The following is a 25,001-nucleotide window of genomic DNA, read 5'->3' as shown; positions in this document are numbered from 1 at the left end:
ATAATACTAACCTACAGAAAGATACTGCACTGATTATATGGAACAATTATGGTTTATTATATGCTATGGTATGCACATTGATAAGATAAAAGATAAGAACTTTATTAATCCAAAATGAAATGTATGACATTTTACTGTAACTCTATTTCTCAAAAGATGTCCTAACAGAATAAATGCATTAATCTTAATTGGGTAGTTATCATGAGGGATTAAAAGTTTGGAATTGAAACTCTCAAAATGACCACTTATGGCATTTCTGTTAATAGAAATCTGCAGGTGGCGGATGAGCGTATATCCCACTGGTGGTTTTTTTTTCTCTATTTTTACCACCACATCCAAGACTTTCTGTGTGTTCAAACATGTTACTTTTATTAGTTGCTCTCTTACTCCACCTTTCCAACATTATTGCTGAGAGACCTGCGCTCCTACCTGGTTGAATGTTGTCCCTGATAATGCTGACATGTTCGTCTCGGTCGGGCCGTGTGTGCTCGTGCCAGAATCCAATCACGTGACCCAACTCGTGCACCACAATGCCAAACTTGTCACAGTTTTTCCCGATGGATATGGCCTGGGGGCCCCCTCCACGACGGCCCACATAGGAGCAGCACCTACCAATCAGCAGACAGACACACACACAGAGAAGCAGTGTTAGTTGTTGTACTAATTGTTCGGTCCATAAAATCTAAAAAAAATTATGAAAAATGACGATCAGTGTTTCCCAAAGACCAAGATGTCGTCCTCAAATGTCTTGTTTTGACCAAAACCCAAAGATATTCAGTTGTCATAATGCCATACTCTTTATGTGAATTATATTCTGTATAAAGAATACCGACCAATATACCAATAATCTAGTGTTAACAAAGCAAAAATATAGTAACTATGTTTTAGTAAATGAAAAAAGTGACTAACAAACAAGTGGAAACTTCAGACGGAGGCCAAAAAAAGTCACGTTTCCCCGGGGAGAAGAAGAGGAATGTGTCTGTGGCTCTTTAATATATTTCAACGTGCTCTGAACATATATAATGGAGCCCCTAATGAGAACGACATTATTTTAAACAGCCTCTGGTCTGTTTTACAGGAGAGGCGTACGAGGTGACCCGTCATCCACACATACAGCAGTGACATTCATTCATCCGTCTGCCAATGCAAATGCTGAGAGTGACGGTGGGAGCTGGCCGGCTGCAGCGCTCCGTCTCAGCGTGACATGAAAGGTTCAGTGTGGGAGTCTGGAGGACGGGTACACACATCACGGCCCTGTGGGCCAGACAGCCGCTCTCTAATTACTGCGAGGCCAGCCAGGCCTCTCCTGAGACACGCCTTGAACTTTGCACAGGACAGATGGGGGCCTGCTGAATATGCAGCAGAGTCAAGCGTTCCCAGTGCTAACCGCTGCCGCCTGCGTGGATAATGTCATCCCTGTTGCTCCAGAGGCCAGTTACCAGGCTAAAAATGGCTATCAACAGTTGGCTGGAAAAAGTTCAGTTTCATGAGCTGCATCCGCTTTCTGTTAAGCTGTTTGTGCTGAATGATACGTATCAGTGGGAGAGGTACACTGTTTGTAATGACATAATGGTTCCAGCTTGTGGTCTGAATCTGTGTGAGGTCAAAACATGGGAACTGGGAGCATTTTCGGTTTGTGCGTCCCCTGGGAACCTCTAATACTACTGCTAACAGCTTTGGCCTCTTTTTTTCCTCAAATTCTCAAATTAATAGCTTGCACTGGTTTGCGCTCCCAACAGCAGCAAGTGCTTTAATTTAAAAAATATTTCATCGTTAAATATAAGAGCCCTGCGCGTCCAAACAGGTTGTCAATAGTCGCTTAGCAACAACAAGAGCCACAACCAGCACTTTCCCTGAGTATCTCTTTAAGAAGAAATGCTGAGTGGACACTGAGCCCAACTCCAGTGGAGTGCGGTAAACAGGGTTATAGAGGCTGAGGAAGTCTCTCCCTTGGGTGCAATTCTGTACAACATGTATGACACAAGTGGTCAGTGACGGATGCAGCGTGATGATGAGGCCCGGCAAACATTCCTGGCCACTGAATGGCCGTCTCTCTCAGGACTGGTAGGGGGCTGAAATAACAACTCGCACAGAGACTGCGAACAGAGAGGATGAACAATGGTGAAAGGCTGCCGAGCAGGAGGCAAGGAAAAAGTGCTTATAGGCGCTAAGTAATTAGCTGCAGATAACGGAGGCTCGACAACGATGACCATTGTTCAGATGCTTCATGTGGGAGCTGAAAAACCCCACTGACTCACCCACACGGTCGGTAGGTGAAGACAATATAGCTCTCCTCCTGCGTCCTCTCAATAAAGGTCACACAGGTGTGCTTCTCCCAGTGCCGCATGGCTTGGCGGAATATAGCCCGCTGGCTGCCTGAATAGGATGACAGAGAGGGTGAGATCAGTGAGGCTGACAAAAACACACACACACACACACACACACACACACACACACACACACACAGTGTTTTATAGAAAAGAGATGAATAGAAAACGGGGCAGCTGGAAACCGCTTTAAGACATGGAGTTGGATAGAGAGTTACTGGAAATGAAGTCATGATGAGATGTGCAACATCCTTCTGTAAACCTTTATTATTCTATTTGTAAATTTTCATTATCTGGTATTTAATCTACAAAAATTACACTGCTTATTTTGCTTTTGAATAATCACCCAGCACAACTCCTATTCTACTTTTTTAAGGTGATGTGACTAGCTGACACGTTACAGCAGTGTATTTCTTTACTCATTTTGAGGAATAGAGTGCTGCAGGGATGACATGTTTTTGTAGAAAGGTTGTTGCATGTTTCAACAAATTATGAACACAATTTAAGACCTATCTCTCGTCCATATGGGCAAAAAAGCAAGTCTCTAATAAGTGTCTTACTGAAATCTGCCAATTTAAGATTTAAGTCTTTTCCACACTTGAAGATGGAACATGAAGCCATTTGGGCGCCAATAAATTCTGACCGGGCTGCATAGTTGGCATTACCGGTTATTGGTTCCATGCTGCTTTCGTTTTATAGTTGTTAGAATGTGATCAATACAAATTTCTCCCAAAAAAACACACTTAAAAGTGAGACTGAAGTTAATGAGACCTTGACTTCATTATCGAGTCAATTTTTAAGACCTGTCAAAGTCAAATTTAAGACATTTTAGGGCCTTAAATTCTAATTATTGGACTTTTAAGACCAAGAAGTTAGCATCGCTCTGGTTCTCTTGATAAAAAACAAATTGATTCCTTTGGATTTTGGATTATTATAGAAAATAATTCTGTGATGTGGTGATGTTTATGATACTTACATGTTATGTTTAACAAGATCATCTTCTCTAACAAAACCATGTAAATTCAATCGCCAGAATTACAAAGTTAATGTTAGGCTATAAACAAACTACTATCACCACCACCAAGTGACTGGTGATCAGCATGATTGTGTTTATAGTCCCCGACAACCTCAGTAGTCTCATTTAGCCACTTGTTAAAAGCCGCCTTTTTTAAAGACAAGTAAAAGCTTCAAAATTAACAACAGACATTTTTCCAGGCATCTAACCAAAAACCCATTAAAAAATCACTGAGGTGCAAATTTGTTTCTGGGTTTTAGGACTCAGACCTGCAGCGGTCTATTTGTCTTCAGTCAAACATGATGCCTCAATATTTTTTCTGATGCAATATCCCCTTTCAGTGGGAAATATGATGAATTACTGAAGCATGACACATTATTTTCTTGTAATTTTGACCACATCCAGGAATAATGTTTTATATGATGAAAATTAGGAGCACCACTCCTGATCCATGCGATAAAAAATACACAAGGAAACACAACAGAAAGAAACATCCACAGTTGAGAAGTACATAAATAAGTGAAATAAATAAAAATAATACCACATAATTTGCAGAAGAATTATTGCAGAAGGAGGATCAGTAAATGTTACTTACCACTAAAGTTACCACTGATGACATAGGGAATTACACCTTCAGGCCAAACACGCTCAGGTCTGGAGGTGGCCGCCCTTTTTCTCCGGCGTGAACCTTGCCTGTTTGGGCTACTCTGATTGGTGGCTGCCGAAGATTTCAAATCAAGACATAAGAACAACGACATAAATTATTCAGTTCGTTTCTGGGTGTGTCTCCAACATTTGCAAAAATGCTTTAGCCTCAAACGGCAAAAGAGACCGTTCATCCTTAAAATACAGGACATTTTTGAAGGTTTTATTCCATTCAGTAATTCTAATTATTATTTCTCATTTAGAGAATTACATTTACTCCCCCAAGAGAGGCATTTGTTCAAATAACATTGTTCTTCCTATTTTGTTCAAATGGATTTAATTAAAGCTGAATTCTTTCTTCTTTTAAATTAATTTCACCATTTTAATGTCACTCAAGCACACATTGATGCAGAGTAACCATGGAGACTAAGCTCCCACCTAAACCTGGTGATTATAATAAGAAGCATCCATACATGAACCACATATAGCAGAATCTGTATAGTCAAATTCATTATGCTGTAGAACACAATAGCAAATACAAATGAGCTCCTTTACATATAAACTTATTTTATAGAGAATATTTGAACAGTTAGTTATGGAATTAAGTGTGTTTAGCGGAGATTAAAAATTATGGCAACTACATGAGTTTTTGAGAATGATGCAGCTTTGTGCAAAAAGACTGGAAAAAATTTATCCAGTGACATAATTAATTTGGTATTAATTAGCATTTTATGTTCAGCATTAGTCATTTGAACAATAAATGGACTAAAACAGACAGACATAATTCTCACAGTAATCTGCTTTCAATATTTGAATTAAGCTCAAATGTCAAACATTTTAATTCTAGACAATATAATAAAAGGATTGCATAACAGCTAGAATTAAAGTGATGCTACAACAAGCTTTCAGCAGGATACATGGTGAACTTCAGACAAAGACGGTGAAAGAAGACAGTGAGGCGACATGCTGAAAATGTGCAGCCTTTAAAGCAACATTATGTAACTCCGCTTTCTTAAATAACAGCTCAAAATAATTGAAATAGGGAGAACGGTGCCTCTGTCATTTCCACTCTGTACCCCAAACATCTCCGTGCCGCAATAAGTGCATAATGTTTTACAGCACTAATTCACATACCATCATCTATTTCGCTGATTTCAGAAAGAGTGAATCATATTTTATGGAGAAAATGTTTCTGGACCACTGAGTGGAGGTTTCGGGCAACGTAACAAGGGTCATCAGCTTATGCACAGAGGCGAGAGACCTTTTCTTTATAATAAGGAAGTAAGTATGTGTAGGACAGAAAACTTCAGCAGTCTGATGACCAAGACTGAGACCTACTGAAAAACATCATTAGATCCAGTTGACACACTGCAGGAATTCAGTGGGTCTGTTTGCAAGAAGTCCTAAAATTACATATACATAAAAAAAAACTGTGCTACTCTACTCTTGGACTTTTCCTTCTAATTCTTTTCATTTGACTGAAATTCTTAGGATAGACAACTCTGATGTGATTTAGAGGGCTGCAGGTTTTCCACATAAAGAGTCCAACAGCTGATTTCACTCAGTTTCTCATTTTTGGGTGAAGGTGTTCAAGTAAATTAAGTCTGTCAGTGTTTCACTTTGATGAAAACCTGCAGTATCCCCATGGTACACCGATGCCTGTCCCTGTCAGGAGTTAATTAATTGTTTTAATAAATGTTCAATTAATCATTTATTAACATGCTGACCTCAATCTGTGGAGTTTTATGTGATAGCTGCAGACACAGCAGAGCAGGGATTTCTGGCACAATTTCACCTACTTCAGCGGTGTGCAGAGAAAGGTCTGAGGAGGTCATAACTCCAGCAACACTTGTAGTATAAAGAACATCTTTATTGTAAAACACCACCTGGTCGACCCCGATGAAGACCACAAGCTGAAAAATGTTTGGTTTGTTCTTTATACTATAAGTATCACTGTAGAAACAGAAACAAGTACATCTGGTTTCAATGCATCCTGCTCAAGGGATGTTTTTCCATAACAATACATGAAGCAGTGTGACTGCGAGCCCTCATCTTTTCTAGATAAATTTGATTAAAATGCAAGCCACAGTATGCAGTGAGGTTTTTCTTTTTTTTTAATTTGCTGGAACAATGTGTTCTGTTGAATTTCAGTCTGCGGGAGAAAATCCTAGCAGCCTTGCGAGATCAATTAGCACGTACACTTGTGCATGTGTTGAGGGAAAGTCTGATAACAGCCAAATCTGCTCAGTTAACTGATAAGAAAGAGTGCTGCAGAGATAAAACTTGTGGAAGATGTGTTAATTACAATAACATGATTACATCTACCACCTTCATTCATAGTTAGACAGGGAGGGTTTTTAGGTCAAAGGTTTTATTATTATTCTGAGCGTGTTATTTATTTAACCACATGTCCCTCTTCTTTGATGAATGCAGGGAAGACAACATTCTGGATCAGGTGAAGAGAAAAGACGAAGTTAACCGTACAGCTGCTGCAAATAATTTATGCTAACTGAACCAGTCATCAAGTCATGTGAGGGGAAGTGACGGACAACTTGTGTGAAACCACAAATTCACTTCACTGAAACCATATGGAATAAATGAAAAATATGATTTAAGATGGGAGGAACTATGACGTGTTACGCTTATCTTGACTATAAATTAGGATCCACATCTGTGTGAGGTGATTTATATACACTGAAGTTGTCTGGGGATACCAAATGATTAGAGGCCTCGCTGCCTGCGAATCTGAGGATTTCTAAATCCAAAATATGCCCTTTACGGCGTTACCTGCCATGCTCTCGCCCGAAAGACTTTGGATTGGTTCTGCTCGGCAGTTTGCATTTCCAGCTCTCTAATTGTTTCCACTCAGTTTTAGCAAAGAAAGCTGGGAGATTATCCTCAGTCTCTATTGACCGAAGCATTTAGAGACTGACATGTGAGTCTGACACTGCAGTGACAGATTGTCTCCGCAGCCCGAGGAAGGTGCATGGGGACAAAACATTATGCAGTGTTTCTAATGTACGGTACCACTCCGCTCACCCGTTGTCAGAAGCTGCAGATAGTACCTGATACCTGGTAGGGGTTTCACAGACTATTCAACTGGTCAGCTATCAAAACCAACACTTTACATAGTTGTAGACTAATCGTTCATCTGAGTTTTAGCAGAATTTAAGGTACATAGAGAAGGAAAGTATCCCACTAACCCCACGTTGGTCGTGCCTACAATAGTTGGTTGCATTTGAGGCTGTTTTTGACAAAAAAAAATATGATAAATCTCTGAAGACTAGTTGACTAGTTGGCAGCCTGTAAAATCCAAGTGGGAACCTCTGGGGGTAAAAACTGAAGTGCCAAAAACTGCAGTTCCTCAAATGGCCACTTGAGGCTGTCTTAAAAAAAAAAGTTTTTGTCTCAATAACTAATCTCCCTGTTCATGACAACTGAATGGGGTTCAGTTTTTACAACTGTATATTACTCACCTATTCACTCTGAATTAAGGACATGCCCAAAGGTGGGTACTGTCACAGATGGTGTCCGCTTCATTTGGCGGCCTCTGCTCCACCGACTCTCCACCTCTTTGCCAATTTTTTCAATTACCCGGGAGTTAGCCGAGTCGGGCGCTGCCAAGATGGCAAACACCAGAGCCACCACACTGTGAGCTTCACAATGGCTCTACGGAAACCTATGGCTGATGTCACAGGCGCGCCGTCCACTAATTATTATACTGTCTATGGTTGGAACACAGCATCAATGAGCTGTCATCTGTCTGGGCTCTCTCTGCGGCTCAGTCCACATGACACATATCCGCTGCACAGAATTTGTGGGTCAGGATAGCCAGAAAAGCACACTGGCTTGCCACCAGAAGGACATCCTGGCCTTTTTGGCATACTGAGACACTATGTGTTGGGACATAGTAAATCTTTTATTGGCATACTTAATAGTATGTTGGTATGGATACTGGAACGCACTCACAAACGGTCTGCGTAGCCTGAGGAAGGTATAGCTGAACAAAAACATTACTGTGAAGAAATGCAGTGCCTATGCTTCATGTGTTTACTTACGCAACTGCAGTGAAGGCTTTTTTTTTTTTTTCATTTTGAACACCAGAGTGGCCTTTCCACTACACAATTAGATGTGCAGTGACTAACCTGCTCAAGTGGACAAATGGCCATTCAGAGATGAGTGGACACAGTCTGTCTCTGTCCGGAGCCACGAGTCTCCTCTTAACTCCCTGTCCGCAGGTCACCATCTAGTCTGAAAATCAATCTAAGAGCTGCTGAAAAGTGTTTTTACTCCTGCAAAACTTTGCTTCCCCTCAACAAGCTCTAAACTCAAATGAAAAACAGCAAACTGGCAGTGTTTACGCACCGACAGCAACATGCTCACACTTGTCTGTTCCTGCTCACCTATAGTTTATAGGATTGTGAAACCTATTGGTCCCTGCTGCTGACTCACACCTGTTGCTTAAATACCGCTTTTCATTTTAAGAGCCACATTTAACCTGACAAAGCCCAACAATTACCGTCGAACACGGTGATACAGGTGTAGCAGCGTGCAGTGATAACATGACAGTTTGTAGGCATAAACATTTAAAGAGAGCTTGTGAAAAACACAGAGCTGATATCCAACAGGTGCTGCTGCCGACTCTCCGCTGGAGTGGATCTGAGTGCTTTGACAGTTTCAGTGTTAGAGAGTGTTTAATTATTCCTCAATGAGAGGCGAAATGTGGGAACCATTTTCATTTCAGGCGTTTTGCTGCAATTTTATCGAGAGTGACAAGCCAAAACACTTTGCCTCAATGCTCTAATGATAATGAGGCCTTTTCTCTTGTCGTTACCTGTGTCTGTGTGATTAACAATCTGGACGGTCCTCTGTGCCAAATCTATTATTCTGTCCACTTTGAATGATCGCAGGTCCTCCTCGTCCAGAGCGATGTCTCCCAGAAAGGCAGCTGAAACACACAAACAGAGATGGCACATGTCAGACGACTGTAAGGCAGCTTGAGAATACGGAGCACCAGTCTGAGCCATGCAGTTGCCTCGAGCGTTTCCTGACGCTCAGACTGAGTAGGATGCACGGAGCCTCCGACAAAGCACTCGTGGAAGGCCTGGAGCATCTTACACACACGTATAAAAATATAAACTTCATTCCTTTCTCGAGTCTGCTCTGTTTATCCTTTCCTCCCAGTGGAATAGAAACAGAGTCGTGAAACTACAGTGCATCTGTTTGGATAACAGAACACAGCCTTCTCTGGAACCAAATTATAGGATGAAAATGTAAGCAACATATTGCACATGGCTAGGGATCATGCAAAAAAGAGAGAGTATGAACTAAGGTTGTCAAATACTCCGATACCACATGTTTAAAGCAATGCAATACCTGTTAATTATAGTATCGAAAGTACTGAAGCATCAACTAAAACAATGATCGAGACCTCAGTTTGGTCATTATTGTCATGCCTGAAATTTGCCTTGCAGCACAGCAAAAGACGGCGTTTGCAGATTGTTAATTTTAAAAAATCTGATTTCTCTTTGTGTCTTGGACTTTTTTTCTTTTTTGGTATCGAAAGTGGTATCGACAGGGTAACTAAACCCACTCTAAAGTCAAATTCAAGCACTTTTCAAGAATTTTCCTGCATCTGATTTTAGCGTAATTATGTGTTGTGACTTCATTCTACATAAGGGTGAATTTAAAGGAAACGTGTTTCAAAATGTGTCACTTGTGTAAAAGTAAACTTGGCATCCAATATAACCTGGCTGAGCCAATATCCAACTTATTTTGTGTCTTTATCTAAAAAGCTAACTATTCAGTCAGTTTGTGATTTATTGTCAAATTACAATTTCCAGTAGTTTCAAGCACATTATCCAAAGTCCAAGCACTATTTACACCTTGAAAATACGACATTAAAATTCAAGTGTTTACAATGATTTCCAGCACGCACACAAACCGTGTATCGAGTGTCGTTTATACACCACTATTGTATTAAAGTTTTATAATTCTGGTATCGTGACAACTCTAGCATTAGCACAGAAACCTGACCGCTGATGTGATTAATTGTGTCATCTTCAATCCAGATGTTACAGAGCTCACGCTGTGTGCTTTGGCGTCCTTGGATAGTTAATGAGAGCTATCAGAGATGACACGGTGAGACTCTGACACTATATGGGGCACCTTGAACAAGTAATAGCTCTTTAATGAGGCCAAGGAGAGGGAAAAATAACCAAACAGTCCCACTTTATGAGGAATGTGCTTTATGGGATTCCTTACTAAATGCCCCATTTCTATGGAAGAGACCTCACCGCAGGGATAGGGTGCTCAGTTTTACAGGCTTTTAACACCGGCACGTCTCTAGAATTTATGGCCCGGCTTGTATGCAGAAGATGGGGGGATGAGAGGGTGGAGGGGGGGGGTTTGTTGGGAGTGATGGGGGTTCCGGGAGGAGCAGAGGGGGAGAGCAGGGCACTGTAATCGGAACAGGAGATGGCAACGACAGTGGAAGAGGGAAAGGAAGAGAAGGCATATCCCCTCCGCCTAAACCGCAGCTCTGAATAGGGAAGGCAGATGTGGAGCAGAAAGAAAATGACAGCCTTCTGGATGTGTGTTTGGAGGTTACTGTGGTGGAGGGGGGAGACCGAGCCGGAGGGGAGAGCCACTAAACTGTAGAGTTAATGGGAGTGATTTACTGTGGTTGTGTTTGTCAAACATTTGGATCTGTAAATCCTCACTGCGATACAAGCTACCCATACTGTAAAATACACAAGAAAATTCATCACATGTAGATAAGCTTGATTTTATTTAGTTTCAAGACAGCTCATAGCTATTTTCACCACAAAAACATCCAAAGGGAAGGTCTTTTATCTCCTGCACTGCTATAAAACTTTGACAGAGGTCTGAGACAAGAGAAAAAAGCACAATAGAAACAAAGACAAAGAAACACTTGGCTCGCGTCCCTACTCTCCAGAAGAGTATTATTGAAACAATCTGGACTTGGCTAACATACACACAGGCCGGTCTTCCACCCTGCAGGTCGTAGAGGATGCACAGCAGAATGACTGTGTTTGGGATTAGAGGCTAATGACAGCAATAAGAAAAGGTGTAGATCACTGCCGGCAAGATGGGGCACGCACACGAGGACACATTTAAATTCCAGAGGTCAAAGAGATCCTCTAATTTGTGCTCGCAAAAAAACAAAAAAACCCACTAATTCACTCCAAATCCCTAAGACACAAAACAGACTACACACAATCAGCACTCGCACTGACTGCCAACAACAGCAGTGATAAGGGGGAAGCTACCAGATGCCGTGCAGTATAGGATGGATAGGCTGACAACAGAAGGACATTTTTCTCTTTTATCTGCACGTTTTTTATTTGATTTCCCAGAACTGGCTGCACGCTGAAAAGAACAGTTCATTCCAAGTGGCTGTCATATAAGACCAAAAGCGCTGAGAAAAAGTACTCAAAAACAATTCCATGAAACTCTTTTTCACTCATTACTGACAGAAGAAAGTCAAATAACAACTGGAGGACGTTTCTGTGCACACGTCACACGCACAAATGAGTGTTAAATGCCGGCTGTGAGCAAATAACGAGGTGCAGGTTTTCTCCCACCCCCATAAGGTTCACAGAGGGCATTCACAACTAGTGGAAATCATCATTTCAGCATCAAGATTTTTATTTTCACTGAAAATAAAATTAAAAAAAAAATAGTCTAATCATGATGTGACATTTGTTTGGGTCTGCACCAAACAGACAACAACAAACCAACAAACATATTTTCTTACATCTGGTGAACAAGATTTGTAGTCACATATTTTACCTCTCATCAAAAAAGCTTCTGCAATTTGGATGTTACACTTGGCAATTTTGATAATATTTTGATCAATCTTGCAGCCTTAGAAGGAATTTAGAGGGACAGTTCATCCCAAAATCAAAAATATATATTTCTCCCCTAGCCTATAGTGCTATTTATCCATCTTGTGTTTTTTGGGTGTGAGTTGCAGAGTTTCGGAGATATCGGCCGTAGAGATGTCTGCCTTCTCTACACTATGATCGGACTAAATGGCACTCGGCTTGTGTTGCACGAAGCCCCCCAAAAATACACTTGAAAAACTCAAAACCAGTGTCTCTTTACAGAAATCAGGACCAAGTAACTCAAGATAATCCACAGACCTTGTTATGGGCAGTTTCATGCAGGAACTACTTTCTTTCTGCAGGAGAATCTACCGGAGCTACAATCTAGGTGGATAAATAACACCACAGGCCAGAGGAAAAATATGTACTGATTTTTTTTTTTTTTTTTTTTTGAGAAAAAGTATTTAAAAAAAAAAAACGATTGGAGGACATCTCTGTTCCCATCTAGTGTCCATGTGCACATATTAGCAGAGTTATGTGCAGACTGTGATCACATAACGAGGTGCAGGTTTTCTCCCACCCCCATGAGGGTTCACAGAGGGCTGTGCTCTCTGCCCAATCATCCTCCACCACCATGCTGCCGAAGACCGGCCGGTTAATCCGCAGTGTCATTGTTCTCAGACAACAGTTGAGATTGAAGTGAGCAAATGCACAGCCCCGGCGGCATTAGGACTCATTTCCCCCGGGCGCAGCAGTCGTCCTGGAGACGCTGTTGCAGGTTTATGGAAAGACTCGCAGGGATTGTGAATTAATCCCCTTGTCTCCTGGCTTTAATTATCCACAGACACACGGTTTTAGGAATCTTTTGTACACAACTCCAGGCTTGGATTGGGGACAGGCTATGGAGAAAGGTGATAAACTCATCTAGATACAGAGCACTGATATGAGAGAGACTCGTGTGTTGTACGGTAGATTAAAACCCAGTGAATGTGGCAGATGGCAAGTGATCACTGTAGAGTACAGTGCTGCATCTCTTTCCAAACATTATTCATTACCTAAATGACAACAGCTGCAGCTATAATACTGACATCTATGCAGAATAGTTAGGTAATAGTTTTTAATTGCTGCTCTAGGTCATATGTCAATTTTGGTCTGAGAAAACAACAAAAACAAGGAATTAAGGCTGAACAATATGCTGAAAAAGTCATATTACAATTAGTTTGACTAGTGGAAATCACCATTTTTGCATCAAAAAACCCCATTAAAATCATGATGATGTGACATTTGTTGGGGTCTGTACCAAACATGTTTTCTTAAATCTGGAGAACGAGATTAGTTGGCAGAAGTACGATGCTTTATTGTAATGCTGTTTTAGGATACATTTTTTCTTTTTCGAAAAATTTCAGCTTGCGCAATTGGAATATTGCACTACAGTATAAACGATGTACACTGGTATGAAATTGACTAAACTGTTATACCATGCTGACCAGTAAAGCCCTTACTTTGCTTGACCAAAAAAAGCATCAACAGGACAAGCAGAAACCAATAATCTGCAAATTATGTCAAAGAGCTCTCATTACAAGGGGTGGTAATACTTAATATACTCGGGAAAAGGTTTTTTTTCCAATTTATCAATCTGTTTTTGAACATTAAATGTTTAAAATACCTGTGTACTATGTGAAATATGCCTTTGTAATACAGTTTAGAGTACAGTTATAGCTGCCACACAGCAGCCATATCAGTGTTTTAACCATTCAGAAGCATTTATATTAAGAAAAACAAATATACTGTGATATGTACAGTTACTGTCTGTGCTTCAAATTATAAGGTGATATAATTTAAACCATCCTGGCTCAACGTAACACTGTGATTTCCATATCTATATCGATTAACTGTGCAGCCCTAAAAGAAACGTTAAACTGACACTAAACTGATACTTTTGTTGAAATGTTGGATCGACCATACAGTATCTGATGTGTGATGAAGCCTGAACTCCCCCCTCCTTGTCATTGAATTTTTTTAGTTAATCTGAACCATCATAATCCTTCTCATCTCAGACTGTCTCCATCAATCAGCGAATCCAGTCAGATTACACATGAGATCTCAATCAAATTAATCCCATTGATTCGCGTAATGCCCTAACCTCGACCTCTGCGGTGTCAAATACTCCAGGACTATTCCCATAAATCTCCTTCCGTGAATACCCGACCACGACATCTGCCACTGAAACCTGCACAAACATCAATACTAAGCCTGGACAGACACTAACACCAGCCTATATTTAGAAGGCCAGCTCCGCTGTGAGGCCACGTTTTTTTACTCCTCGCTGTGCTGCTTATAGAGACAGTCTCTTCCCTATACAAGGCCTAATGATGAGGGATGAGAAAGCCTGGCCAATATGTGAGCCTGGAATGCATCACAATACCCTGGCACCGCCTTTCACAGCCTGTGTTTGGAAACAAACGCCGCATTTGAATTCCAATGGAGGCCAATAGTGTATTGCGTTAAGGTGATTACCATCTGATGACAGTGTAAGTATCACTTTTCAGGTTTCATTTGGTACCAGCCCTTTCTGCCACATGCTGACCAGCGCAGCCACTGTTCCTTCAAACCCGAGCTGCAACTAAAGATTATTTTCATCATTGATCAATCTGCTGGTCATTTAACTGATTAGCTGTTTGGTTCATAAAATGTCTCAAAAGATATTCAGTTTACTGCCTTGAAGAATTAAAGAAACCAGAACATAGGGTTTGCAACTAACAATATTATTTTCATTAGCGATTAATCTGCCAGTTACTTTCAGTTAATTGTTTAGTTTATAAAATGTCAAAAAAAAAATTGTTCATTACAATTTCCAAGAGCTCAAGACGCCTACAAATTGCTTCTCTTAATCAACCAACAGTCCAAAACAGTCCAAAATTCTCTTTCCTGTGATAGATGACAAAGAAAAGCAGCAAATCCTTACATTTCCATAGCTACAAGCGGCAAATGTTTGACATTTTTGCTTGAAAAAAAGACTCAGGCAATTAATCAGTTATCAAAAAGGTTAGCAATAATTGTAGCTGACAACTAATCAATTAATCAACTAAAAGTTGCAGCTCTACTCCAAAGGTCGCATGGGAAAAAAAGCAGAGCTGCAACAACTAATTGATAATGAATGGATTCAAGCTTCTTTAATGAGAATATTTTCTAGTTTCTGTACTGCTTTATGACAGTAAACTGAATATATTTGGATTGTGGGCAAAACAAGACATTTGAGGGTGTCATCTTGTCTCTTATCAACACAATCTTCATGAAAAGTCAATAAAATTCCTGCCATTTTATAGACCAACAGCTGATCAATTAATTTAAACAATCATCAGACTGATCTGAAATGAAAAAAATCAGATGCAGCCCTAGAAAAAAGGAGTAAAGTAGCAAAGCCTGTGTAACACAAAGAAGAAAAACTGCATAATCCTAACTAAAGAATGATGAATTGTATTATGCAGGCCTGTTGTCGTGTAAATATGGTTCCTCTCTCCTCTATAAAAACAACACCAGCTGTTATTTCTTCAGCAAATGCTTACCTTGACATTTCCTAACACTGCAATTTGAGCTTAAGGCGGCAGAGAAGGAAAAAAGTCTACTTATCTGCTCATTTCGAAAAGTTAACTAAGGTATAATTAGACAGAGAGATTCTGGCAACGTCTCAAGCTCCAGCTTGAGATTCGAGTAATTATTTTCCAATAAAAGCCTGAAGTCTCATCAACCACACAGCTGAGATCAAGACTGAGTTACTGTCACCACGCCGCAGCTCCAGTCTTATTGACAACGTGAGGGATGCAAAGGGCACACACAGCAAGAGGCTGCCTCCTCTTTAACATTTCACACTCCATCAAGCCCATTAGCAGATTGGATTCCCCTGCTCATCCCTGCCACTGATTACTGATATACCCGACTGCCAGCCGAACCCCCTGTAATGAGTCATCAGCTCTCCAGCCATTTGTCTTTTTTAATGTCAACGATACACAGTATTTGAGCTCCTAACATGCATGAATAATTCATCGCCACGTGACAGGAATGTTCAGCTTTGACAAACTTATTCTGACCATCCAGACTTTATATTTCTGGTTTAGACAGCAGACTAACACATATCCATCCAGTCTGGTGCGAGGAAAGACAAGGTTTTTCTCAGAACAGACGTCCAAAACAAAGTTTAAATGGGTCTGTGGATGAACTAAATCTGGAAGATATCTCCAACCCACACTCCCAACACTTTCCATAAATAATAGCTGAAGAAACACCTCAAATATTCACTACAGGTGGAGGGAATGGAAAAACAATAACAGCAACATAGCCCCAATGAATTATTTAGAAAAAACAAACTGTAAATAATGAAGAAGTGACTGTTAAGCTGCTCATTATGGTAGGCTAATTAGGCATCCTTTGAGCCATTTAAATGAGCTCTTCCAAAGCATTTGTTGTTACTTAGGCTCCAGACTTGGTATTAATGTAATGCAAGATTAGTTATTACTTAGCTCTGACAACAAACATATTGTTCCAACTAACGCACCAAGAACACGCCAATAGATCGGCTCCCTAATCACCTGAACCCTGCGGAGAGAGAAGTGGCAGGGGTCCTGTAATGTAAAAAAAACACCCAGTGTGGGCTCGCCTATACAGCCTGAATACCATGATAAAAGAACAGCATCTGCTTAAGTGTTGCTTAAAGGCCCAATCATTGAAGTTCAACAGACAGCCCCATCACATTAACAGAGCCGGAGTGAGGGATGGAGCTGGGTAACGAGTGTCATCTGTTTTCAGCTGCCTGAATGCCAGATCCCCAAAACAAAACCCAGAAATTGAAATAAAACCAAACTTTCTCTGAAATTAGGCAATTTACATAAACCCCAGTCAACACAACCCACAATTTAATGTTAAAAATTCATGTTTCAAGAACATATTTTTCCTCTTACCTGCAGTGCTATTTATTCATCTTGACTGGTCTGGTGTGAGTTGCCGAATTTAAAAAAAATTGGCTGTAGAGATGTCTGCCTTCTCTCCAGTATAATACAATTAGATGGCACTCAGCTTGATGTGCTCAGAGTGCCAAAAATACTTTTTTAAAAACTCAACAGCAAGGTCCCCTTCTAGAAATCATGACACGGTTAGTCAAAATAATCCACAGACCTTGCTGTGAGCAGTTTCATGTGGGAACTATTTTCTTGCTGCGGAACTACACCAGCCAACCGAATCACCGTGCAGAAGGATGCGTGCGTCTAACAGGGATGTCACGATTCTCCAAATCCACTATTTGGTGTCACTTTTTAAGTGTACTTAAGTAAATTTTAAGATCAGGATTTTAACTTTTTTTTCTTTCGCAGACCAGTCTTAGTTTATCAAGTCCTGATTTTAAAGATCAAGAGATCGTTGGGTTTATTCTCCAGACAAGTAGGTGAGGAAAAAAATGTACTGGGAGAATCACCTGTTTATTAATATTCTGACACCCTAGTATCTACTCACAGACAAGAGGCTTGTGACAGCTAACATTATGATACAGTTGGTGTATGCAGTTCGGTAGAAAGACAATAGCTCCTACATGAAACTGCTCACAACAAGGTCTGTGGACTATCTTGAGCAACCAGGCCATGACTTCTGGAGAGACATTGCTGCGTCTTTGATGCACCACAAGCTGAATGCCATTTACTCCCATTATATTCAAGAGAAGGCAGACATCTCTATGGTTGATATGACAATGTTGCCTTTGACATAATATTATAAATCTCCCAGCACAGCAACTGTCGGAAGAGTAATGTTGTAGGCTTGATCACAGTGGCTTTTCAGAGGCCCACAGCAGCAAGTGAGTGACAGACTAAAAGCTTGAAACATAGTTATCAAAAAGGATCCAGCTGTTGTATTTTAAATGGCCCGACGTGGAGTGGTGAGAGGAAAGTCTCTGTTGTTGACAGCAACAAATTCTTCAGAGGCAGCAAGCAGATTGTGGATAACCTGACCAAACTGCCCTCCCTCGCGAATGCCCTGCACTCACCTCACCTGGGCTGGTGTGGCACAGCTCGACTGGCCTGCCCTCCACCTTCCCGCCGCATTTTCCCTTGGCACGGGGTGAATGACCCACAGTCTGTGTAAAGTGTTTGAGCCAGTTAGAGGAGAGAGACAGAGGGCCCGGGGAGACGAGAAAAACCACTTGCGTAAGAGAAGACACGACAAGAAGGGGGTGCTCAGGTTGCCCTGTCTGCTGCTGAGGCTACGCTCAAACACATGCAAAGCCTGAACATGCAAAGACAGACGATGCTGTCACCGCAGGGTCTTATATAGATTATGATGTCTGCTTCATAAATGAATGCATACATACACATCCCTGTTTTCATGATTATCATTTAAGCAGGGCAGACAATGAGCGTGACTGGTTCTCATCCATTTTTCATTTTAAAAATGAGTGGATCTAATCTCAGTGGGTTGTTAAGAGTCTTAAATGACTTCCTGGGATGCTGCCAAGTTTGGAGTTCTGCAAACTAAGGAATTTTCCACTGGTTAACTTCCTAAATAGATGGCATTACTTCAGTGTTATTGCACTGCTCGCTTCAATCAATGCACATTTCTATCATGTCTGGTATAGCGATGAGTTATTTAATCCTTTTGTAAATGTGAACATTTTTGAGGGATTTTTGTGGCTTAACTGGGGAGGAGTGGCACATATGCATTGTGGGAAAAAAAAACGAAGAACTTACTGAGTGCATTTTCAAGAATAATCTGCAGAAATTGTTACAAGTCATCTTTCTTTCAGAAACACCTGAACAGGAGCCATCATATGTCATGACCACACTCACTTTAAACACGCATGCACTGCTCAGTCAATTAGCAGAAATCCTGACATCAAAGATCGGTGTTAAGCAAGGACAGCCATGCAGAGGACAAGCATGAAATGAACTCCTCAGTCACAGAGCATTCCTGCATAAGAAACTTCACACGGCCGTAAGCATTTTCCTGGGCGGAAGCAGCATGACATAAAAGTGCTGACCCTGAGGCCACCGAAAGCGATCAAATACACCCAGTGCAGTGAAAAATGAGAGAAAAAACACAGAGAAAATCAATAATCTGAGAATCATCAAGTCCTAACTAGTTATAGATACTAGCGTGGCAGTGACTGTAGTGACAAAATGTTGTCTCTGCTGTACTGGTGAGGAGGAGTAGGGAGTAAAAAGGGAGAGCCGAGAGATCTTGGACATTTTTTGCTGCTTAGTAGGAAGGAGAAAAGCAGGTGGGTGTTGGATGAGCTAGAGACTGGGAGGGTTAAGAGAGTGGGAGTTTGTACTTGTGTGACCGTCTCCAAACCACCTGTCTGCAGACGTGCCCAGTGGAAACCATAAACAAAAACTGCACTCCATTCATCCCTGATGGTCTTTCATGATTATCGGGTTGCTCCATCTATTCTTTCACTCTTTATGATGGGTTATGATGATTGTTTCCCTTCCTTCCTTTAAAAAATGGCTTAATGACATGTTTTCTTTAAGACATTCTGTGCACTTTGTTCAATGTTCCCCCCCTTAGTTCCTTTATGTCTGTGGAATTGATCTTTATTAGGGGAGAACGGTGTCAACCAATCGTATTGGACTATACTGTTCTGTATTGTTGTTAAACAGGTTTCCATTTTTCTGGTCTTTCTCTTGGGCCTTCCTTGACCTCACTTGGACTTGCTTGTCATTTCAGTCATTGTTTGGATTTACATGCATATGTGCACCTGTCTCATCTCTTTCTTCATTTTTGTCCTTTGTGTTGTGGAAACATTTTCAGAAAAAACATAAAAACCTGCATTTAATTTCAAATGATATATAAAACTGGATTACTAATAACGGTAAGACAGTCACAAACCAAAGTGGAAATGTCCCTGCTGAGACATTTCCCTTAAATATCAACAATTTCTTGGAAATTGAGTCAGAAAAATCACTTGAGACATAAACACAGCGTCATCAACCCTTCATCAGTTGACCTTTCAGTCTGAAGAAATTATCAATTTCCAGTTAATCCATATAATAATGACTCAAATGAAAAAACAGGAAGCAACATCTTCACCAACCTGACGAAGTAGAGTTGTCACATTACCAGAATTTCCAGCATAAAAAAATGACACTTAATACCTCTTTAAGCAGGAAGAAAAAAGTTCTTGGCATGTGAATCATTTTTTAAATTAACAACCTGCACACACACTTAACTGTAACTGAGGTTCTGAATGAGCACCTCGACCGTTTTTTGAATAGCTACAATATTTTCAATGTTATAATTAACAAATATTGTTTTGTTTTAAATATGTGTTACTCAAAAAGTATCAACACTTTATTATTATTATTATATTTTTTGCCAGCTTTAAGGGCTCAATAATAAGGGTTGCCCACTTGTCTGACAGGGCAAGTGGTAAAAAATAATTAAATTATTTTGATAATCAAATATCAGCTTTTCTTTGTTTATTATCATATTATACTGAACATCTTTGGGTTTTAGGCTAACAAAACAAGACATTTAAAAACATCACTGGGATGGACATTTCACCATTTTCTGACATTTTATAGACATTGAAGCTGTAGATTGAACAGGATAATCAAAGGCAGTCTTTGCGGTTATTTGATTACTACAAGGGCATGTACAAATTCACTTTGGGCAAGTAGATTTCAAACCCACTTGGCCAACCGGGCAAGTGAAAAACAACATTAATGTTGATACCCAAACTTTATACCAAACACATGTGGAGTGGGAATGTCTTTGCTCAATATCAATATCAATATCAACGATCCCTTGGAAAAAATAATATAATTAGTATCTCAAAAGACTCAATATAAAATATCATCATCAACCCTTCGTCAGTCTTGAGAAATCATACGTGTCTTGTGACGCAAAAACAAATCAAGTATGACCACTTGAATGACTCAAATTAAACACAAACAGGAAGCAACATCTTAACTGACTTTGATATGGGGCAAGAGTAGTCATGATGGTCTACAGATACTTTGATTCTTTTGACAGCCTCATAAACACGAGCGGGGGTTATCAAGTGGGAATGTCCCCGCTGACAGAGACAACAATTTCTTGGCAGCAAAATCACTTGAAATATAAACACAGCATCATCGACCCTTCGTCAGTTGACCTTTCTATCATCTGAACACCACGTCCGCGTCCATTCAATCTATACACAAGTGTTGCAAGACCATTTGGCAGGACCACTTGAGTGAGTCAAATCAAACAAGAACAGGAAGTAACATCTTCACTGACCTGTACATGGGACTAAAGTTGTCATGATGCCAGAATTTTAAACTTCTATACAATACTAGAATAAAAAAAGACGATAGTAGATACCTCTTTTAACACCAAGGCAAAAAGAATAAAAGTTCTTAGCACACAAAATAGGATAGTTTTCTTTTTTTTTAAATATCAACCAGCACACAGTGCAGAGTACAGAAAAGGTCACTGAACACTAGTTTTGTTGCTTCGAGCCAAAGTTCAAGCAGGACACTACAGACTGAACTGAACTGAGGTCTTGAATAAGCACTTGTATTTTTTTAATAGCTACAGCACTTTTGATACTAAAATTAACAGATATCACGGTGTTTTAAAAAATGTGACAACCTTACACCAAACTCAAGCCGGTGGGAAGTGGGAATGTCCTCACTGACTGAGACAACTGCCCAAATTAGCAATGATTTCTTTGAAATAAGTCAGAAAAATCACTGGAGATATGAACACAGCGTCATCTATCATTTGTCAGTTTGCTTTTCAGTCTTAGAAGATCATCTGAACACCACATCCATGTCCAGCAAATTCATACGAGTGATACAAAACAACCCGGTATGAGTCAAGGACGCAACATCCTCAATGAGTTGTAGAGTTGTCACGACAGCAGAATTTTACACACAGAGGCACCCAAAATAGTTAGACTGGGTTCGCCATGCTGCAAGACGAATTTCAGACACGACACTTAAGCGTGAACTGAACTGGGGTCTCGAATGGGCAGTTAGATGAATTTTTTAATAGCTACAGTACTTTAATACTATAATAGACCAACACTGTATTGCTTTAAACACGTGGTAGTGAAAACCTTGCGAACACAAGAGGAGTTTAGCAAGTGGGATTGACCCTGCTGGGATTTTTCCGTGAAATATCAATGATTTCTTTGAAACCCAAGTATAAACATAGCATCATCAGCCCTTCGTCATTTGACCTCTCACCCTTAAAAATTCATCTGAACAGCACATCCACGTCCAGTAAATCCATACAAGTGATCCAAAAAAAAATCTGTTATGACTCAAATTAAACAGGAAGCAACGCCTCCTCTGATGTGTACATAGGACTAGAGTTGTCACGATACCACAGTTTTAAACTTTGATACAAAAAGTGAGATTTTTGAAACCATGGCAAAAAGAAAAGAAGTCCTTGGCAAACGAAATAGGACTGATTTTGCCAAGCAGGGCGCTAAAGACCGAACTGAACTGAGGTCTTGAACGAGAACATAGATAATTTTTTCAATAGCTACAGTACATTTGATTTGTTTTTATCAGGTGGTATTGAAAAAGTACTGATACTTGGATACTTTTGACAATGTTACATTGAACGCAAGCCGAGATGATCAAGTGGGAACGTCCCTGCTCAGAGACACTTCCCTGAAATATTAGTAACAATTTCTTGGCAGAAAAATCACTTGGAATATAAATAAAGCATAAATATTCATCTGAACACCAAGTCCACGTCCTGTAAATCCATACAAGTCATCCAAAACAATCTGGTATGACTCAAATTAAACAGGAAGCAACATCTTCGCTGACTTGTACGCGGGGACATGGTTCATCTGCAGCCTGACCTTTGTCATTGTTTATGTATGAAGCACAATCTTTATGTCTCCCCGGACACTCACTTACTCTTCTTCTCAGGGGGAAAGATGACGAAAACAGACGGAGTTCGAGGAGTGAGCGGCGTTTCAAGCTCGACTGTCTGACTGCCACATCAGAAATCATCAAATGCCAAATCAGTGAGCACTTCCAGGACTTTAGAGGTCATTTTGACTGAAGCCAACTCTCTGTATCTGTAACCTGAATACTTTCACCAGATGGAAAACACAATCTGTTCAAACTCCCCCAAAGGGATTTGGCAAGACAGCGAGTTCACAGTACACGTACACACACATACAGAAAAAAAAAAAGATTACAATGACAAGTCTGATATGCTTTAGCCAGAATAATGGGGAAAATATGCACCAGAGCAGAGAAGAAGAAGCAGACATATTTATACCTTGAGCCACAAGACAGCCAAACAGCCAGCAGAATTATGTGCATAATTTCTAAGCTCCACTGTACTCTCCACTCTCCCCTCCTCCACTTTGTTTTAGTGGCCGTGTGAACAGCCGGTGGAAAAAAAAAGACTGTTTGTGCAGTGACAAAAAAAAAGCACCAGAAAAGGGAGCAGAAGTCTTAAAAATTAAAGTGCACATTTCCTTTGTTTGCTTCTTTTTTTAATGACACACAGCAGCAGTACAGCCTGCAGGAGCTACATGATCACATTTTGAAGAATAAAAGTGCAGGCTGTAACTTTTCAGCGAGCACTTGAGCCAAAAACTTTTCAAGTCTGCAGATTCATCCATTTTTTTTTATTATTATTTTCATTCTTACAATCCTTGCAGCCCACACTCTTCGAGCTGGGTTATCCTAGGCGACTCACTCTCTCTGTGTGTGTGCTTCAAATGTTTCAAACTGCAGGAAAACTATGTCACTCAGTGCAAAACAAATGCACATAATGTTCTCCCGAGCCTCTTAAAAACTACATCCACGTACTGTCATCTCTGTAAAAAGCCGTTTTCTCTGGCCCGATCTCTCTCTCTCTTTCTGCACAAACAGATTCGTGGCATGTTTCTACCTCTCCACATAAAAAAGGTGAATCACACAGCGTAGTAGCTACAAAAAAAAGAGAGAAGGGGGAAAAAAAATCTCACCAGCTTTACAGGGATCCTTATAGTCGATCGCCTCTGATGTGGCAGTGGGTTCCACATAGTAGCCCGGATCAATCGCTTCCAAATCGATCGCCAATATCACGCCGAGACAGGATAGGAGAAGCAAACATCTCGCCGTGAGATCCATTATTGTGGTGGGGGAAACGGCGAAAGGCGAGGGATAAAGGTAAAGGAAGAGAGAGGGACGAGAGAGGGACAGAGAGACAGAAGAGTGAGAAAGAGAGAGAGAGAAAATGGGAGGTTTTTGGGGGAAACGAGATCCCTCCGGAGGGCGGGTTTTAAATCCAGCCTCTCTCCGGTGTCTTCTTGGCTCTGGGGGCAGTGATTTCTCTCCTCCAGCCGCCGGAGCTTCGGGCTCAGAAACTTTGATGATATGGCAGCTCCAGCTCCACAGGGGCGGTGAAAATGCCCTTTTACTCGGTGGTGATGATGCTCCTGTGCGTTTTTATTGCTCACCCGTCGGTCCATCAGGGGTCCGTTTAGAGCCTGTGAGGGACTGTGATTTGATTCACGAGATATTATCTCTTTGTGAAGAGTGAATTTGTGGTGATAGTTTTCCCTCTGCTGTCACCACAGACCACTGTTTATTATGGAAGCCAAAGTCCGCCAGCAAAAGAAAAAAAATGTCTCCATGAGCCTTAATTAAGAGATAAAAAGTCAAAATGATGAGATATGAAGTCAAAGTTGTGAGGTAAAGTCATAATTATCAGAAAAAGTCATAGGAGAAAAAAAGTCGAAATTATGAGACATTAAAGTCATAATTATGACAGAAAAAAGACAATTATGAGATAAAGAAAAATCTAAATTGTATGACACAAACCAATTGAGATTTAAATGAAAATAAAAAATGAATAAAAATCATAATTTTGAGAAAAAAAGTCTAAATTATGTGACACAAGGTCATAATAATGTCATAAAAATGATGATATAAAGTTGAAATTATGAGAGAAAACATATAATTATGAGAAAAAAGTTGAAATTTTGAGATACAAAGTCATAATTATGAGATTAAAGGTAGAAATTATGATAATAAATCAGAATTATGAGGAAAAAACCCTGAGATTGTAATGAGAGTCGAAATGATAAGACAAACAGTCATAATTATAACATATAAAGTCATAATTATGATATATATATATATGTGTATATTTTAATTATGACTATTTCTATCTCCTCAG

General features: G+C 40.3%; 1 protein-coding gene across 1 annotated transcript in view; it reads right to left on the bottom strand.

Annotated features, from left to right (window-relative positions):
- The window catches only part of bmp1a (bone morphogenetic protein 1a), a 50,931-nt gene extending 26,844 nt beyond the window's left edge, over positions 1–24,087 (bottom strand). Inside the window, exons 1-5 of the mRNA XM_084728096.1 lie at positions 23,806–24,087; positions 8,822–8,935; positions 3,938–4,060; positions 2,259–2,376; positions 430–608 (exon numbers count right to left, since the gene is read on the bottom strand). Coding sequence (XP_084584222.1) covers positions 430–608; positions 2,259–2,376; positions 3,938–4,060; positions 8,822–8,935; positions 23,806–23,950 — 679 coding nt within the window. The 5' untranslated portion in view covers positions 23,951–24,087. The remainder of the gene's footprint in view (positions 1–429; positions 609–2,258; positions 2,377–3,937; positions 4,061–8,821; positions 8,936–23,805) is intronic.
- Between the last annotated feature and the right edge of the window lie 914 nt (positions 24,088–25,001).

This window comes from Lutjanus erythropterus, chromosome 10 (assembly GCF_056507025.1).
Source record: "Lutjanus erythropterus isolate fLutEry1 chromosome 10, fLutEry1.hap2, whole genome shotgun sequence".
NCBI lineage: Eukaryota > Metazoa > Chordata > Actinopteri > Lutjaniformes > Lutjanidae > Lutjanus > Lutjanus erythropterus.
Note: the sequence above shows the minus strand (reverse complement) of the source record. Positions and strands in the feature narration are given on the sequence as shown.